The sequence below is a fragment of the Diospyros lotus genome, chromosome 13 (genome assembly GCF_014633365.1).
Source record: "Diospyros lotus cultivar Yz01 chromosome 13, ASM1463336v1, whole genome shotgun sequence".
Taxonomy (NCBI): Eukaryota; Viridiplantae; Streptophyta; class Magnoliopsida; order Ericales; family Ebenaceae; genus Diospyros; species Diospyros lotus.
In genome coordinates, this window is record NC_068350.1 from 8,443,759 (window position 1) to 8,461,676 (window position 17,918).

The 17,918-nt window shown below is 33.9% G+C and overlaps 1 protein-coding gene across 1 annotated transcript; it reads left to right on the plus strand.

The window, feature by feature from the left end:
* The first annotated feature begins 1,368 nt into the window (after positions 1-1,368).
* Positions 1,369-15,007, plus strand: LOC127788420 (kinesin-like protein KIN-5B). Its single transcript, XM_052316653.1, has 24 exons — positions 1,369-1,503; positions 1,602-1,791; positions 2,541-2,670; positions 2,769-2,924; positions 3,023-3,360; positions 3,439-3,577; positions 5,000-5,097; positions 5,186-5,342; positions 5,430-5,499; positions 5,582-5,658; positions 6,185-6,238; positions 6,327-6,407; positions 6,495-6,606; positions 6,700-6,786; positions 7,021-7,196; positions 7,287-7,448; positions 7,549-7,656; positions 7,748-7,906; positions 7,992-8,075; positions 8,162-8,367; positions 13,638-13,739; positions 13,825-13,934; positions 14,022-14,173; positions 14,469-15,007. Exons 2-24 carry the CDS (start codon positions 1,613-1,615, stop codon positions 14,682-14,684), a joined length of 3,153 nt encoding a protein of 1,050 aa, XP_052172613.1. The 5' UTR covers positions 1,369-1,503; positions 1,602-1,612; the 3' UTR covers positions 14,685-15,007.
* The last annotated feature ends 2,911 nt before the right edge of the window (positions 15,008-17,918 follow it).

Consider the following 17,918-nt stretch of genomic DNA (forward strand, 5'->3'; position numbering starts at 1 on the left):
CACAAAAGTCTCTTAAAAGACTATTTGTGCTAGGTTACAACTGTAATAGATCATAATCCTTAATCACAAAGGAATCCATCTAATCTTACAAATCTATTTATTTTAAAAGTCACATGCTAGTCACATGACTAATTAAAACTAATAAGTAAAAAAGTATTTAAATTAATTAAATCTTTAGTGTATAACTTTTAAATTTAACATTCGATACAATAATTTCATAGGGGATTATGTTATGGATAGCGACGTTAGATGTTTAGAATTTATTTAATTAATTACGCATAGTTGGATTAAGGTATGGAATTTTTATTATTATATATTTTCCTTAGATAATATAATAATAATAATCTTTGTAAAGTGAATGAATTAAGGGCAAGTTTGACAGCAACAATAAAATTGCCCTTTCAAGATTGAGATTATAAGGGTTTGAATTATAAAAATAGTTTATAAAAGGACACTTTTTAATTTGTATGTAGCTTTTTATTATTATTATTTTTTATAAATTAAAAATACTCTGTTCGTTATTGTCATCGAGATGTTCATCCTTTTTTAACTATAAAAGTTTTATTAAAAAAAAGAAAAGAAAAGAAAAAAAAAGTAATAATAACAGCAATCGTAACAACAAAAAAGAAAGAAAGTATCAAAGCAAAGGTTAGGCATAAATAGAATATCTCCTTCCCTTCCCAAATAAAGACTCCCTTTATGTTAAGGAGGTGAATTTGTATTAATATTGTCATCTCTAATTTTTTTACCCTAATAGTATAAGGTAATTGAAAAAAAAAATATTTCATATAGTTATTGTATGTAAAATATCATTATTTTAATTAATAAAAAAGTGTAAAATATATTATTGCTTCTTGCGAGAATTAGAGAGAGCAATTTTTATACGTAAATTTATTTTTACTTTGTAATTAAATTATTTTTTTAAGTCAAAAATGGATTTATCTTTTGAAGTTGGTATTAAAATTCAGTTTTATATTTAAATAATATAATATTAACATTTTTATATTTATGCAAGTTCTTGCTATCTAATGCATGCATGCTTATACATATATCCTTTCAAAATATATTTATTACTACATGATAATTATCTTATTTTATTTTACGAATAAGAAGTCATGCAAGGAATTTGACATTAATTTGAAAAGAAAGGCTTTTAAGTCCAGAATTACGAGCCTTTTGCAAAATCCCCTTTTCCTTCAAAAGTTTTTGCACATCCAGGACCTTTACTCTGGGAATTTTCTTTTTAGGCCCCCCGGCCCAAATGTGAACGCGCCCCTCGTTTGAATTTTTACAAAAAGAACGGGGCCCCACTATCGAGAAAGCGACAGTGCGCTCTCGTCCTCAACCGCTATCTTCTTCTTCTACAAATACCTCCACTAGCCGTTGCAAAACCCAATACTCAAATCTCTGGAGAGACAGAGAGAAGCGAAGAGCTAGCAATTCTTATAGGGTTTCGCTTTCTTCCCAATCAAGAACGCCATCGACAAGATCGATTCCATTTATGTACGTACGTTCAATTTGATCTTACTGATATTTTGCATCTCAATTGGTGCGGGATCGAGAGAGGATCTTTCGGCTGGTTTTCACTGTTTCGAGTTCAGGTAGAGAAAAGATGATGTCTCTTACTCCTGATCAGTTCCGAAAGGTGGGGTTGGGAGTTTCGCCATCTCCATCGCCATTTTATACTCCTAGGCCTGAACGGCGTCGGGCGGACTCCAGAGCATTTGAGGTGAACTCGAATCGGCAGGAGAAAGATCGGGAGGTCAACATTCAAGTTTTGCTCAGATGCAGGTGAGTTTCTGATGCGTGTGTATGTGCTGCAGGATAATGTGCTTATTGTCTGTTATGATTGTGTTTACTTATTACTGTGTATGTATGAACTTGAGCTTCTCATTTGTTTATGCAAATGCAGTATGTACGACGTAGGTTATGTAGATCTTCATATGTACTTAGATTTTATTGTCTAGTCTAGCAAAGTTTTCAGATGGTGATTTTTTTTTTAATAGCGCGTTCTCTGATTAGGTCGACATGAGAGATACTTCTTTTCTTTTTTTTTTTTTTTGTATTTCTACACAACTGATTGATAGAATCCCGCCCCCCCAGAAGTTAGGTCCAATTACTTGTATAATGGCCTTTTCTACATGTCGGAATAACATTTAGAAATTAACCACTCGCGTTATTGTTCATATAATTCTATTGGTATCAATTTGGCAATTTCCACACGGTATTTTTAGTAAATGAGGGGCTATTTCAGCTTGGGCGGTAGTGGTTTTTAATGGATGCTGCTTATTTATTAGAACCATTGGTCTAGTACCCTACATGTTCTGCCATCGAAAATTTTGCTTACATCCTTCTATGCTACCTTCAGAGTTTTGAAATTAAAGCAGTATCAGACAAATTGACATACAAACCATACGCACAAAGGCACTGGCAATAATGTATTAATTTCTTGTTCCAATAATGTTGAACCATGAGAATGCTTTGTCAAGGATCAATGTTGTATTTTTTTCAGAATTTTCTCACTTGATTTCGATTTTTAGGCCATTAAGTGATGATGAGCAAAGGTTGAACATCCCAAAGGTCGTAACATGTTACGAGCATAAAAGAGAAGTCACTGTTCTGCAAAATGTAGCTAATAAACAAGTGGATAGAGTTTTCACCTTTGATAAGGTATGCTTCTTTTGCTTATGGGTAGCAAAATCCAGCATTCTTTGAGACACTATGTGTTGCTACATCATAACAAATTTTGATTGAATAAATATTCAAAGGTTTTTGGGCCAAAAGCCCAGCAGCGATCAATATATGACCAAGCCATTGTCCCCATTGTAAACGAAGTTCTTGAAGGCTTCAACTGCACTGTCTTTGCATATGGGCAGACAGGCACTGGCAAAACATATACAATGGAAGGGGGCATGAGAAACAAGGTATTATTAAATGGTTTTATGAGTTCATACTTGCTTCATGAACCATATCAACATACTGATTTTTCTCTGGGCAACCAAAATGATGCTGTAATATATAGAGTGGTGAATTGCCTGCTGAGGCTGGTGTTATCCCTAGAGCAGTTCGACAAATTTTTGATACACTGGAGGCACAAAATGCAGATTACAGTATGAAAGTGACATTCTTGGAACTTTACAATGAAGAAATTACAGATCTTTTGGCTCCTGAAGACTACTCTAGGACTCTGGAAGATAGGCAAAAAAAACCAATTACCCTGATGGAGGATGGGAAGGGTTGTGTGATTGTAAGAGGCCTTGAAGAAGAAGCTGTATATAGTGCAAACGAAATTTATAATCTCTTGGAACGAGGAGCAGCTAAAAGGCGAACTGCAGATACCTTGTTAAACAAGCGTAGCAGGTAGACCTTTTCCACCAATAGTGCTATTCAATTTGGAAAATCATGTGTAAAAAAAAATGGAATTTGTTTCTGTTGCAGCCGTTCTCATTCTGTATTTACCATTACAATCTACGTTAAAGAAGCAACTGTAGGAGATGAGGATCTCATCAAATGTGGAAAGCTTAATCTTGTTGACTTGGCAGGGTCAGAGAATATTTCTCGTTCAGGTGCACGAGAGGTATGACAACAGATCAGCTTTTTCTGTTTGGCATAGGTTTCGTCAAGGATTTTTTTAGCTAATTTTTCCTGGAATGTGCTTGTGTGGTTCATAAAATCTCAAGCTATTAGTAGAAGATGGAAAAGATAGCTATGCAAAAGGTTTAAAATGCAATGCAGAAACTCGATTGAAGTTTTGTGAGATGAAAAGAAAGTATTTTTAGCTTCATAATTATCTTGATGAAATTGGAAGTCAACCATTTTATTTCGTTTGGGATGGAATTAGCAAAATAATTTAAACTTGCTTCTACTCTGTTTTTCTTTCCCATAATTCTTAAAAGCTTAAAGTTGATTCTAGTGAAAATTAACATGACTTGGAAACAACCAACTGTGCTTGAGTAAGGTCTCTCTGAATGCACTGTTCTTACTTCTAATGCTCCTCATAAATTTCAAGGTTTAAGCTTTTGATAGAAGTTCTAGTAAATATTTGCAAGATGAAATGAAAAACAGAGAAACCACACTGTTTTTACTCTGTTTTTCTTTCCCATAATTCTTAAAAGCTTAAAGTTGATTCTAGTGAAAATTAACATGACTTGGAAACAACCAACTGTGCTTGAGTAAGGTCTCTCTGAATGCACTGTTCTTACTTCTAATGCTCCTCATAAATTTCAAGGTTTAAGCTTTTGATAGAAGTTCTAGTAAATATTTGCAAGATGAAATGAAACAGAGAAACCACACTGTGGTCACAATGAGCTGAAAATAACGTTTTTAATCTCTTCAGGATGATGGAAAAATATTTTAAAAATTGTTTCTTGTTAACACTACCATAGTTGCACAAAGTTGAAATTGCTGGCAAAACTTTAGTTATGACATCATCAAGGATCATGCTTGATGATGTTATGACACAGCTGCATCTGGCTGAGGTTCTTCCCAGTGCCAATCTTGACTTCATAATTTATTGCATTGGTGTGAAGAAATTTTCCAAGATGATGACTAGCACTTCTGGCGTGATCCTTGACTTCAATAGTTTAGGAAACATATAATTTCACCTGCAACGTTAGTGCATATTATTTATCAAACTTCAACGATTTTTTCTCCTCCTATTCCACGATACCAATGCATACATAAAATGCAGATATGATAGAGACAACAAGGCATTCCTTGGGTACCATGGTCCCCAAACCCTCCATCCCATTGAAAGGCAGTGTGTGTGTGTCTTCAAACAGAAGTCTTTTATGCGATAAATGAATTTAATATATTCTTCTTCTGTTTACATGGGGCTGTCATTTTTCTATTATTGCAAGTCTTGGCCTAAAACCTAAATTTGATATTTTAATGTATTTCACAACACCTGCAGTTGATGTCGAAGAATTCTCACCATGCTTCATGCAATTATTGGTCTATTCTACATCTCTAATTTAATGAACTTTCTGATTTAATGAAGGGTCGTGCAAGAGAAGCCGGAGAAATAAACAAGAGCTTACTTACCTTGGGCAGAGTCATAAATGCCCTTGTGGAACGCTCTGCTCATACACCTTACAGGTAGATGTGTGATAGCACATACTTCCAATCCTTTAAAAATGGTCTTTTATTTTTCTTTAATATCTGGGTTTGAACCAAACTGATTCAGGGACAGTAAGCTAACAAGGCTGCTAAGAGATTCACTGGGAGGGAAAACAAAAACTTGCATTATTGCGACAATTTCTCCATCTGCTTATTGTTTGGAGGAAACTTTAAGCACACTAGATTATGCCTACCGTGCTAAAAACATAAAGAACAAGCCAGAGGTTTGCTTGGCTGTTGCTTTGGCCTATTTCTTTATTTCTTCTGTGTACCTAATTTCTTTTGTGTTAATTGTGAGACTCATTTTACAGGCAAACCAAAAAATGTCCAAGGCAGTATTGCTCAAGGACTTGTACTTGGAAATTGATAGGATGAGACAAGGTTTGACAACCAACTTGCAGTTTACGATGGTTGTTTGACAAATATAATCCAGAATAATATGTTTCTTTTGTTAACCAAACAGATGTTCGAGCAGCCAGGGAAAAGAATGGCGTCTATATTCCACATGAAAGATATGCTCAGGACGAAGCTGAAAAGAAGGTAATTAAATTACCTTATGTGTCCTACTTGTGAGTTAGATCAATGAGTTAGAGAGTAACAGAGGAGGTGAATCATTAATAATGTGGTAGTATTATAGGGTTTGATGGTTAATAACTTCTATCTACATGATAACAGAATTGTGAACCATTATAATATGCGGCAATACATTAGGGTTTGATGGTTAATAACTTCTACCTGCATGATAACAGAAGAGACTGATTAATATGTTGGACATTGTTTTGGAATCTGAATAATTTCAGTGGAGTACATGCTTACTTCAACATCTTATAGTAGGAGTTTCACGCTTTCAGTTGGAGTACTGTTTTTCTTCACCATCAGATCGTTTAAATTGAATGGCATAGTTCTATTTTATTTGTTATCCGTTGCCTTTTTGTGAATACGAGTTACATTTCTTATTAGTTCCATTTTAGACTGTAACCTTAAGCTGTCAAATCTGTTCAAGCGATATGCTTGTCTAGCTTGAACATTTTGAAACTCAATTGAGAAATTGTATCCTCCTGGACAGGCAAAGAATGAGAAGATAGAGCAATTAGAGATTGATTTCAACCTATGTGAGAAGGTATGGCTTTGTTTGGTTGTTCTATTATTTTGTTAAACTATTAGGGTTTTGGTATTTGCATAAATGAATGTTTGTATAACTGTTGCAGAAAGTTGATGAATTTCGTGAGCTCTATCTTACAGAGCAAGAAGAGAAATTAGAGTTAGACAGTGAACTCAAACACTGCAAGGTATAAATCACAGCTTTGCCCTGGAATTTTTGGTTCTGCTACTAAATATCTTATGATCATATGTCTGATGACAATATATTGCTTAAGATAAATCTGGAAAACACTAACAAGGCATTGGAGCATATTCAAGAGAACCACAAGATAGCCATAACAAAACTCAAGGAAAAGGAATTTTTCATCTCCCAACTTCTCCACTCAGGTAAATTTACCAAATTCTGAGTTCTTGAATATCATGAACCCAGTATTTGCTTACAAACTAATGTAATGCATAATTTATCTATCTATAAAACAGAAAATTCTTTAATTGACCATGCAAAGGAGTTGCGGACCAATTTGCAAGATGCATCAGAGGACATATCTGTTTTATTTACCAAATTAGGTACTTACAATATTCTTGTTTCTGCTTCATTTCGGAACACTGAATCAGTAGGATACCTTTCTCTTTTTATTTCTTTTTTTGACTGCTGTTGTAACTACAGGACCATATAAAGGAGATGATTTGTGTCCTTGAATAATGAAAAATTATTCTGAGGGATTATTTTGGATAGCTTTTTGTGCCAAGTGAAAAAAATATGCAGCTTAACCTATTGCCCCCTTATGTTTTTATTTGCAGATCAGAAAAATCAATTGGAAGTAGAAAACCAAGGACTGCTTCTGACTTTTGGTTCGCAGCTTGATCAGAGTCTGAAAGACCTGCACAAGACCCTCCTGGGTTCAGTTTCTCAACAACAGCAACAAATGAGATGCATGGAGGAGCATGTTGCTTCATTTCTTGCTAGTAAATATGATGTATGTTGAAAGCCTCATCTCTTTCATATGTCAAACTTCCCCAGGTTCACTAATCAGTTAATTACTAATCTCACATGTCACTACCTCCAGGCAACCCAGGCGCTGGAATTTAGGATCAAAAAGATGTCAGAGATATATACTTCTGGAGTCACAACCCTGAAGGAGCTTGCTAATTCATTACAAACTAATGCTTCTTCAGACCTAGACCAGATCAAGTCTACAATGGAATGCAAAATTAGTGCACTTGATAATGTATGAAAAGGCAATGAACATCGTTCAAGGCCATGTGATTGTTGCTGTTTCTGTTGCTATGAAATTATTTTAACTTTAAATGTTTTGCTTTTATCTGCAGTTCTTTAAAAATGCAGTTTTGGAGGCCAAGGATGTAATTTGTGATATCCAAAATTCTCTTAATGAGCAAAAACAGCTATTGGCTTTCTCTGCCCGACAGCAACAAGATGTATGTGCACTTGCATTTTGTATCTCTTGACACAAAAATTCTTTCCTCTGTTTTGTCTGTAAATAGTGGTTAAATCTTGTGGAAAATGTAGGGATTGCATCAAAGTATGGCTTCTGCAGAAGTGATTTCAAAAGCAACAACAGGTTTCTTTAATGACCTTAGCCAACGTGCTTCTGAACTGATGACACTTCTTAAACAAAGCCAGGTTGATAAATCTCACCAACTGGCAACTTTTGAGGGAATGTTTAAGGTAAAGTTGTGTTGAGAATAAGTACATACTAAAACTTTGCAATTGGAGGTTGAAGTCTTAGGATGGTGTTTTTGATGCAAAATAGGAAAAAGCTGCTAAAGAAGAGAAGCAGGCAATGGAGAAAATCGCAGCAATATTAGCTTCTTTGACAGCTAATAAAACAGCTATGGTAAAGGCACTCATTTTCACTACATTTCTTGACAAAACAATATGTAAAATTGTTGGCTTGATTTATAAGAACCATCTATTAATCAGGTTTCAGGGGCCTCAAGAGATTTGGAGGAATGCAATACACAAGAGAATAGGAGGTTGCTGCAAGAACTATCCAGTATGCAGAAAGTTTCAGATGATGCAAGGAACGAGTTGAAAGAATACTTAGAGAAGGTGAAAGGCCATTTCTTGGAAGACACATTTACATCTGCAGAAACCAGAGCTACAATAGAAAGTTGCCTCCAGGAGTGGTAAGATATTCTTTATGTTTTCTGTTTGAATTTTATTATAGATTATTAAATTCTAAAGGTAAAAGGGGGAACCATGAGAATTTTATTATAGATTCCAGGAAGATTAGATTTTTGGACTGGAAGAGAAACTGCATTGGAAAATAAGTAGAATAAATTAAAAAAAAAGTTGATTAACAGGTATATTTAGATATATATAAGAAACTGCATTGGAAAATAGCGATGTAGTTTCCTTAACAACTACATCAAGGAAAGAAAAATAGTGACATAGCAAGGAAAAGTGGAACTATTGAAAGAAGTAAGAGTTGGGGGGGGGGGGGGGGGAGGAAGAGAATGAATTTGCATTTTTGAAAGGCACCCAGGGAAATAATTGAACTAGTGAAGTGTGAGAAAAAAAAAAAAAAGGCTATAAAAGCATTTGAAAAGGTTTAACTTACACTGGAGGTGGAAATAAGCTTGCTATTGTGATGCAGCTAGAGAATAGCAGAAAGTAGGGAAGAAATAAGAAATTAAGAAGAATAAGAAGTTTGAGAAGAATTAAACCCAAGAGAGTTTAGCAGAAAGTATAAGAAGAATAAAGAAGTTTGAGAAGAAATAAACCCAAGAGAGTGTTAGAACAATGAAAGGAGCAAGAGTAGAGAGTCAAACGTACAGAAAAATAAACCAGCTAAAGAAAACAAGAGAGAACGCATTGATATAACATGGTTTGGTAATTTGCCTACATCCACAGGCAACACCTCCACACAAGCTTGTATATTGATGCAAACAAGTACAAAGAAGAATAAATTTACAATCTCTAAAGTCCCACCTCTATTTGTAGGAAAAAGGAGATACCAATAAACCTTCCAAGATAGAGATAGAGAGTACTACTAGATACATTAGATAATCATCCAATTCTATCATATCTTAGTCACAAACCATGATTATCTCAATCACATCATAGCTATCTATCTTAGAGTGAGTTAATTGTGATTATCCTTGTGATGATCTCAATTACAATTTTACCACTATTAACTAAAAGAGAATAAATCATGTAATTTATCTTGATAAAATCTTAATCACCATTATTATCTAAAAAAAGAGTTAAGACTCCTCTTAGAATTACAAAACGTGGCCTTAGATAAATATGGCTGAAGATATGGATTAATCTCCTAACTATTCTCCCAATTGAAGATGTGTTTCCATCAGCATAAAATCAACCATGGGATAGGTATCTTGCCATCAAGCTAATCATCATGCAAATTTGAGCCTAAGTTTTGAATCCATTGGACTTCTCTTCTGAGCCACATGCTTCATTAACATGTCTGCTAGATTAGAGCATTTGTGTGGACGTTGTTCAAAATAATCTTTCTATTTTCTACTACATTTTGAACAAAGTGATAATGAACAACAATATGCTTTGTGTGAGAGTTAAAAGTCGGTTTCCTTGCTAAGTGCAAGGCACTCTGACAGTTGCAATCTACACAAATCACATCCCATCTTAACTCTTCGAGAAGTCTTTCCAACCAAATAGCTTTCGTGCAAGCATGTGAAATAGCTATCGTGAAATAGCATGTATTCAGCCTCAGTAGTTAGCAATGCCACAATAGATTGGAACTTTGATTCCCAGCTAATTGCACCACTTGCTATTTTGATCTCTATCACTAGCAAAATATGCATCGATGTAGCCAATATAATAATTTTTTCACATGCTTAAAGCACAAAGAAAAATTAGAAGTACCTCTCAATATGTAAGAATGCACTTCTTAACTTCCCAATGATCACGACCAAGATTTACAATGTGTTCACAGTTCCCACTGAGATATTATTGATGAAAACGGTACTTAAAACATTCTTACCTTTTGTGTCAACCAAATCTTACTATTCCCTGCAACAATTATATTATCCACATACAATAACAATTGCAATTGCAACTATCACAAAAAGTAATAAAAGTAAGCTCAATGGTCCACTTCACATCTACGATAACTCAAGCTCATAATGAAGGAATCAAATCACTTATACCAACGTCTAAGCACCTGTTTTAGATCATAAACCAATTTGTTTAGCTAACAAACCAAATTTCTTTTACCTTCTTCAACAAAGCTTTTAGGCTATCATATATCTCGAGATTTAAGTCACCATGCAAGAAAGCAGTTTTCACATCTAATTACTTCAACTCAAGATTGAGGAACAACAATAAGAGTTGAAACAACTTTGATAGTAGTTAGACGAACAACAAGTGAAATATGTATCACCAAAGTCAATACCAGTTTTTGTGCATACCCTTGTGCTACCAATTAGGCCTTAAATCTTTCTATATTCCCCTTTGAGTCTTCCTTCCACTTGTAAACTCAACGACATCCAATAGCTTTCCTCCCTTTTGGTAGTTGTTCGATCACAAATTTTGTTTTTGTGAAAGAGCTCCATAACATATCTCCATTTATCTAATTGAACAGACTCACCAACCTCTTTGAACGATGAAGTTAGCTCATGCTTCTCCGATAAAGCAACATAAACACTAACATAATTAGCATGAAACTCAAAATAAATGATGAAATCGTCATACCTCGTTTGGAGGTTTGGTAATCCTTTTAGGACGACTTGGATCAACATCAATATCAACAAGAGGATTCTTCTCGTGAGATGGGTTCAGACTTATCTTCACTTTGAACTACCTCCTCCTAAACCACATCATTATTAGGTTGATCATGGTCAATCTACACATCTTGTTCAATTGAAAATTTACCCTTTTCTTGCTTTTGAAATGTGGCTTGAAATGAATCTTCTTTGAAAACAATATATTTGTTAATTGTGAGGGTTCCCACAATTTTTACCCTTTAGTACTTGTCTCGTAGCCAAGAAAAACACAATTTTGAATTCTTTCCGATTTTGATTCTCTTCTCCTTAGGACAACAAACATAAGCATCATAGCTAAATAACAACAAAAATAGTAATCAACAAGTTTAATGGACCAAACATGCTGAGGAGTCTTTATGTCAAGAGATATTGTGGGCGATGTATTAACCAGTAATGCACATTATTCACGCACATTAATTTAAAGTGCTCAACATGCATCTAGCACGTTCCATGAGAATACGATTCATTCTCTAAACAACAACACCATTCTACTATGGTGTTCTAGGAACAGTCAAGTGACATTACCATGCTCACTACAAAAATAATTAAACTCCTTTGATCAAAACTCTCCTCCATTGTTAGTTTGAAGACTCTCCTCCATTTTCAAACCTTATTGATTTTTCACTAATGCTTTAAATGTTTTGAATTTTTAAATACATTAGATTTTCTTCTTAGCATGAAAACCCACACCTTTTGTGATAAAGCATTAATGAAATTCACAAAGTAAGTACAATTGTTTGAAGAAACAAGTCTAGATAAGCATGACTCAAGTCTAGATAATTGACTTCTACTAGTGTAGACAAAGAGAAGGCTAGTCTATCAGCTTACCAAAACAAACAATCTTCATAGGAATCAAGATAAGTGGACTTAAAACCAGAAAGAATATTGTGATTGGATAATACCTGAAGCCCACGCTCACTCACGTGTCCCAAACGCTTATGCTAGATGGTAGACGATTTTGACTTACAACTGCAATAACTTCTTCCTCTACCCAAAGCCTCACCAATCAATCTATAAAGTTTATCAACTCTGCCTTTGCTACTACCATGATACCTTTTACCACCTTTACTTAGTGATCCCCACCAGTGAATTTCAAACCATGTTCATCAAACTTTTCCAAAAAATAGAATACTCTTTCACAATGCTGGAACATGGAAAACATTGGAGATTATATGAATGCATCTGCGGAACACCTTGATCCTTACATCTCCAACTCCCACTACATAACATTCCCCATTCTTTCACATGTAAACAACACTGCCCTCACAAGGCCTTGTAAGTTCTAACCACCCCCTATCAAGAATCCATTCATACTAAATTTTTTACCTTTGCCTTTGAATTGGACCTTGACGTTTACTTTGTCTCCACATTCCCTTTTGTTGGATCTACCATGTGCAACCATAACATCACCTAAACTGGGTTGGCTAGACTTTCGTCTCAACTCCTTCATTAAAAGCGATGCTACAGCAAGATCCATCTCAAGATTTGACAAGGCTAAGATTATCCCAATCAGGCATAGAACAAAGTAAAATACTACCCTTCCCCTCATTATTAATTTTAACTTCACAAACTATAAGCTTACTAGTAAGGGAATTAAATTATATAACTATGCCCTAGGAAGATTTTGTTTATAAGCAATGAGGACACTCTTGAGTTCCCACAATCCCGTCATGGTTGTCTCAAACTCAACGTTGAACAAAAATAAAGTAGAGAGTAACCGTCCTTTACGAGAATTGTATCTTTAATTTCCAAAATTCATAGTTCATCCCATCAAAACAAGGGATCTCAAATTGGTTGTTGCCAATTACGATCATGGTTAGAACAATACAAATGAAAACTTCCCTACAACTTGGCACTGATAGGAATTGTTAAAACAATAAAAGGATCAAGAGTAGAGAGTTGAATATATGTGCAACTAATAGAAAAATAAAGTAGTCAAAGAAGAACTCTTCAATATAACATGGTTCAACAATTTGCCTACATCGACGGGTGAACCCTCCAAGCCAGCCTATATATTGATATTAGCACAAGTACAAAGAAGAATAAAATTTACAATCTCTCAAATCCCACTCAATTTATAGAAAAAAAGGAGATAACAATAAACCCTCCAAGATAGAGATAGAGGAGTCCCAAGTTAACTAGATAATTACTCAATCACAAATCATGATTATCTCAATCACGCATCTTAGGCATTGTTATCTCAAAATGAGTTAATTGTGATTATGTCAATCACAATTTGACCTGTATTATCTCAGAGAATAAATCATAATTATCTTGATCATATCACCATTATTATCTGAAAAAAAGATTTAAGACTCCCTTTAGAATTACAATAAGATTCTTCATAGCTTAAGAAATGGATTAACATCTCCTAACAAAGAGAAGAGCAAAGAATAGCCAAAAGAGAAATTCAATACCAACGTATTCAATATCTAGTACTTAATAAAAAGTTACATCACCTTATTATAATAGGCCAACAAAATCCTATAATATGATCCAATCGAAAACCTATAACAAAAATGGAAACGAGATAACAAAGTAAATCCTAATCTTAATATAAGTTCTAAAACTAAATATAAAATCAAAATAGGAAACATATCCCTATCATATTGAATACAGTTAACAGTGCAGTTATTCTCCCAACCATTTTGCAGCTCAAATAGGGTCAACTACTCTAGACAGCAGTGGGAAAATGCACAGCTATCCATCAACCATCTCAATAAGAGCAGTATTGCAGAGATGGAATCGACTATAATGTAAGTCTTATGCTCCCTCATTTTCTGTATCTATTTCTGCGCCTATTTGTATCATATGTTATAATGTTCTTATCTTCCTGAACAGGGCAAAAGTTAACTTGAATCAGGCTGCATATGAGAAGATGGTCTCTACATCTGCATCCATTAATGAAGAATTTGAAGCGAAAGCCTGTGACATGCTGGCAGCAGTTCAAAGTAATAAAACTTGAGTTTAAAAAAAAATTCTATCTATCAAAGAATGATATCTAATCCCTCAATACTACTATATTCTGGAATTTGCAGATTCACTGATGCTGGACCAGGAAGCTAAGAAGGAGATAGATTTTATGTCTACCATGTGCCTGGATGAACTCAAGAATGTTAGAGAGAACCATACTGAGGGCATAACAAATATCAGAAACCGAGCAGAGCAGTGTCTGAGGAAAGATTATTTGGTAAAGCTTGTTTGCAAATGACTTCCTCCCCAGATTGGCATAAGCTTCTATTATCAAGAAAATGACTTAAAATATTTTTGGCAAGGGTGTCAAAAGTAAAAATAATGGTTCCTTTACCTAGGTTAGAGAAAACTAGATATGAAAATAAGTTAGAACGGTGTACTAATTGATTGTTCCTTACTGAGGAAGTTAAACAAACAGCCTTGGATTCGTCTTCTTCCCTTTTATATACAGGTGTAACGTAGTATGATTTTTCCAGCAGCAATAATTTATTGAATGGTTCAATTCTTCACAGGTTGATCAACATACAACTCCTAAGATGAAAGTAATAGCAGTCCCTAGCTTGGAGTCTATTGAGGAAATGAGAACACCTGCCATCGAAGATCTTATGGGAAAATTTGCCCCAGAGAACAGACCAAATTTGGCTGGCACAGAAAGCAAGATCCAACTGCAACATCGGCCATTTGTTGGAGTATCACCGAATAGGACTCCTTTTGCAGATGTCAACTGATGTTGATCAGCATTGCCAAATAAACTAGCTTCAGATGTCATCTTGTGGTAAGCATGTTTAAAAGTGTTAGCAGGCATTTGGATTAAAGGAAAGCTTGAGCAGCTTTGCCTGTTGTATATTATGCGATGAGTACTAAATTAAACTGCAAAACACTCATCAACTGATGAGTAACATTCCATTTCAGGTAGACAGTTAGAAGAATCCATGAACACACTGAATTGCAACATTCTTTGTCATGATTTGTATCTTACTGTTAAATGTTAAATTTTCTCATAGTATTAGTATTTGATAATAGCAATCTCAAAGTGTTTTATGATCAGCAAGTCACTTTGCATAAATTGAAGGGGCCTTTAATACTTTGTTATTGACATGAAGTAAATCTTGAAAAAATGTCATACTCATTTACTTTTCAATTTTGGCTCAAAATTTGTCCCTTGACTTTTGAAATGGTTCACTTTGCCCTTGAAATACTTTGTTTCTAGCTTGCTTTACCTTTAAAATGTTATTTTTTTTTTCTATATTCATTCTTTAATAAACCATTCAAAAAGTTTATGAATTAAGTAAAAAAAGTTGAGGGACTAAATTGGCCAAAATCCCCCTAAATCTTACATTTAAATCATTAAAGCTCAAATTGAGGATCAAATTACTGGCTACTAATGGAAACAACTAATTTATGATTGTTTTTAGAAGAAAACTTGCCACCACATAAGTTGTTCTACCAAAAACCAATGAGAACTTGCATTATTTTTGTTGAAACCCTAAGTTGATCACTTTATTCGCTCCCTAAGCCGAAGCTTCTTGAACCCTCAATTAGTTAAGTGCACAACGTGCTATATTCTCCTCCAAAGTTGGAGGTTTTCTTCTTGAGCCTTCGATAGAGTCCTCTTTGGATTATCCATTTCTCCATCAAGTGTGTGCTTATTGAGTCACAATAATTCAAATTCCAAAATAGAGTGTTCAAATACAAATTCCAAACAATGTTATGTAGATCCACAACTAACCATCATGAAGGCCAATGTTGCTATCACCCTAGGATAACCACTAGCTATTGCTTGGATTGTCGATTTTAAGTAGTCAAGAAACAATCCAGGTGTAAACCATTATCAATGATGCCACTCAACCCCATTTCATCCAGCCCTACTGAAACCCCTCAAAGTCATCGAATGCATATGATACTCAAACCACATAGCTGTTATCCTCTGAGAAAATGGTTCACATCTCAACAATTATAAGAGCTTTTAGTACATTGCATATAAACATAAATACCAAGAACCTGACCAAGGTTAAAAGGGTGGGGCTTGTTGCCTGAACACTATCCTCAACCCCAAATGGTCCCCAATGAATTTCATTAACACTGTCAAAACCCCCTAAATCTCATCACCACGTCAAACACTTTAAGCACTAGTGAACAAAATTTTCATATTTATCATGATAGAAAGATTACTATTTGAGTCACTATGAAGACGTGTAATTCTTTATTTTGAGAAAACACATATATCATGATTGAATAATATTCGTCAGTGTCTTTAAATCAATGGATAATAATTTAAGTATAATAAATATATTTTATTTTTAAATAAAAAACAATAAGATAGGTATACAAAATTGTTGATGAGATATGCTCAAATGCCTATTTACATAGAAGTTTGATTCGAGCATTAGACCATTTATTATTTTTCAATAAAATTATGGTATTTGAGCTTACAACTTAATAATATTATTCTTGAATAAACTCCAATGCTGCTTTTTCTTTTTCAAAATGCTGCCAACTGGAGCTGGACTCCATTATTTATTTTTAAATTAATTAATATTAAACATTATATACACATATATTTATACATGTATATATTTAAAAATCAATTAGTATTGAATATGAGTGAACTTTAAAACCTAAACTCACCCTGTCAATTGATATATATTGATTTGCTTTATTGTTGCTAAGGTAGGCCCCTCAAAAGTAAATAGGCATGAATGGATCCCTTTATTTATCCATTATCAATGAGACTAATTAAACACAGTATGGGCAACAATTGTCACAGGCAATTCATAAACATAAAATTTGGGTAACGTATACGTGAAATAGACGATAGATTCATTCCTTTTTAAAAGAATCAATACATTATGTAGTCCAATAAAGGGTAAATTATATTAATTTTGGCAGTTTTGTAATAAATTAGTTATTATATTTTAATTTCTATTATTATAGTTATTACATTTTGATTTTTATTAAAATTTATAATTTTTATTTTTATTATCTTATTATGTTAATTAAAATTGACGTTACATCCGTTAGCATACATCCCCAAACACCTTATATTAAACTAATTTAAATCTTGCAATTAAATAATTCTGAGATTTATAAAAATTATAGTTTAGTGGTTCTGATGACAAAAATTAAAGTATAACAATTAATTTGTTGTTGAGTACAAAATTCGAGAACTAACAAAACAATTTGCCCAGCAAATAAATTATAATAATCCAAAATTCCTTTTTACATATTTTGGTTATGATAAGGGTATTTGAGATCGAGCACTATAATTTTACCTTGATACGATCACTTGTAAGAAATGGTGGGGCTAGTTCTCCCAGTACAACTTCCAACACTCAAGTTAGTATAGTAAATGAGGAATAAATGCGTAATAAGCAATAAGAGTCTATTGATTTACCTGAATGATAGGGGGTTCCAGTTTTATATAGGTAAAACAAGTCGAGATATTTAGAATTATTTTTGAGATTTATAGGCTTGATTACCTTGAGTTGGAGACAAATTCATCTGACTAGATAGTGATAGAGTTTAACTTGAATTCTCTAAAGATGAGGTGAGTTGATATATTCAAAGTCATCTTTAATACTTTCATGCTCGATTATATTGGGCTAGCAATGAAAGCTAGGATTCTTAGAATTATCTCCAAGGTCATTTGTTTCAACTATGATCATTGGGGTGGGTTATTTAGAATGAGAATTCGAGAGTTAGATTTTATAAATTTATCTTTTAAATTTGAAGGGATTCAAGGATAGATGTCATCTTCCTGTTCCTTATAAATATAGACATTGGTAAGATGAAATTGGTTGGTTTTTATAAATAGTTAGTACTTTTATCATTTTTTAGTGTCTTTTATCAGGTTACCAAAAAATAAAAATGAAATAGCGCGCACACACATAATGATAGTGTAATAATTTTCTTAAGTAGATATCCAGAATAAAGTTGGGGATGAAGGAATCTGTAAGATTTAA

What these genes read in the sequence shown, in the direction of transcription:
- LOC127788420 (XM_052316653.1), top strand. Translation starts at nt 1,613, where the DNA reads ATGATGTCTCTTACTCCTGATCAGTTCCGAAAGGTGGGGTTGGGAGTT. An exon ending in CTTTTGAGGGAATGTTTAAG is followed by an intron (nt 7,907 to 7,991) that starts GTAAAGTTGTGT and finishes GATGCAAAATAG; the next exon opens with GAAAAAGCTGCTAAAGAAGA. An exon ending in GAAAGTTGCCTCCAGGAGTG is followed by an intron (nt 8,368 to 13,637) that starts GTAAGATATTCT and finishes ACCATTTTGCAG; the next exon opens with CTCAAATAGGGTCAACTACT.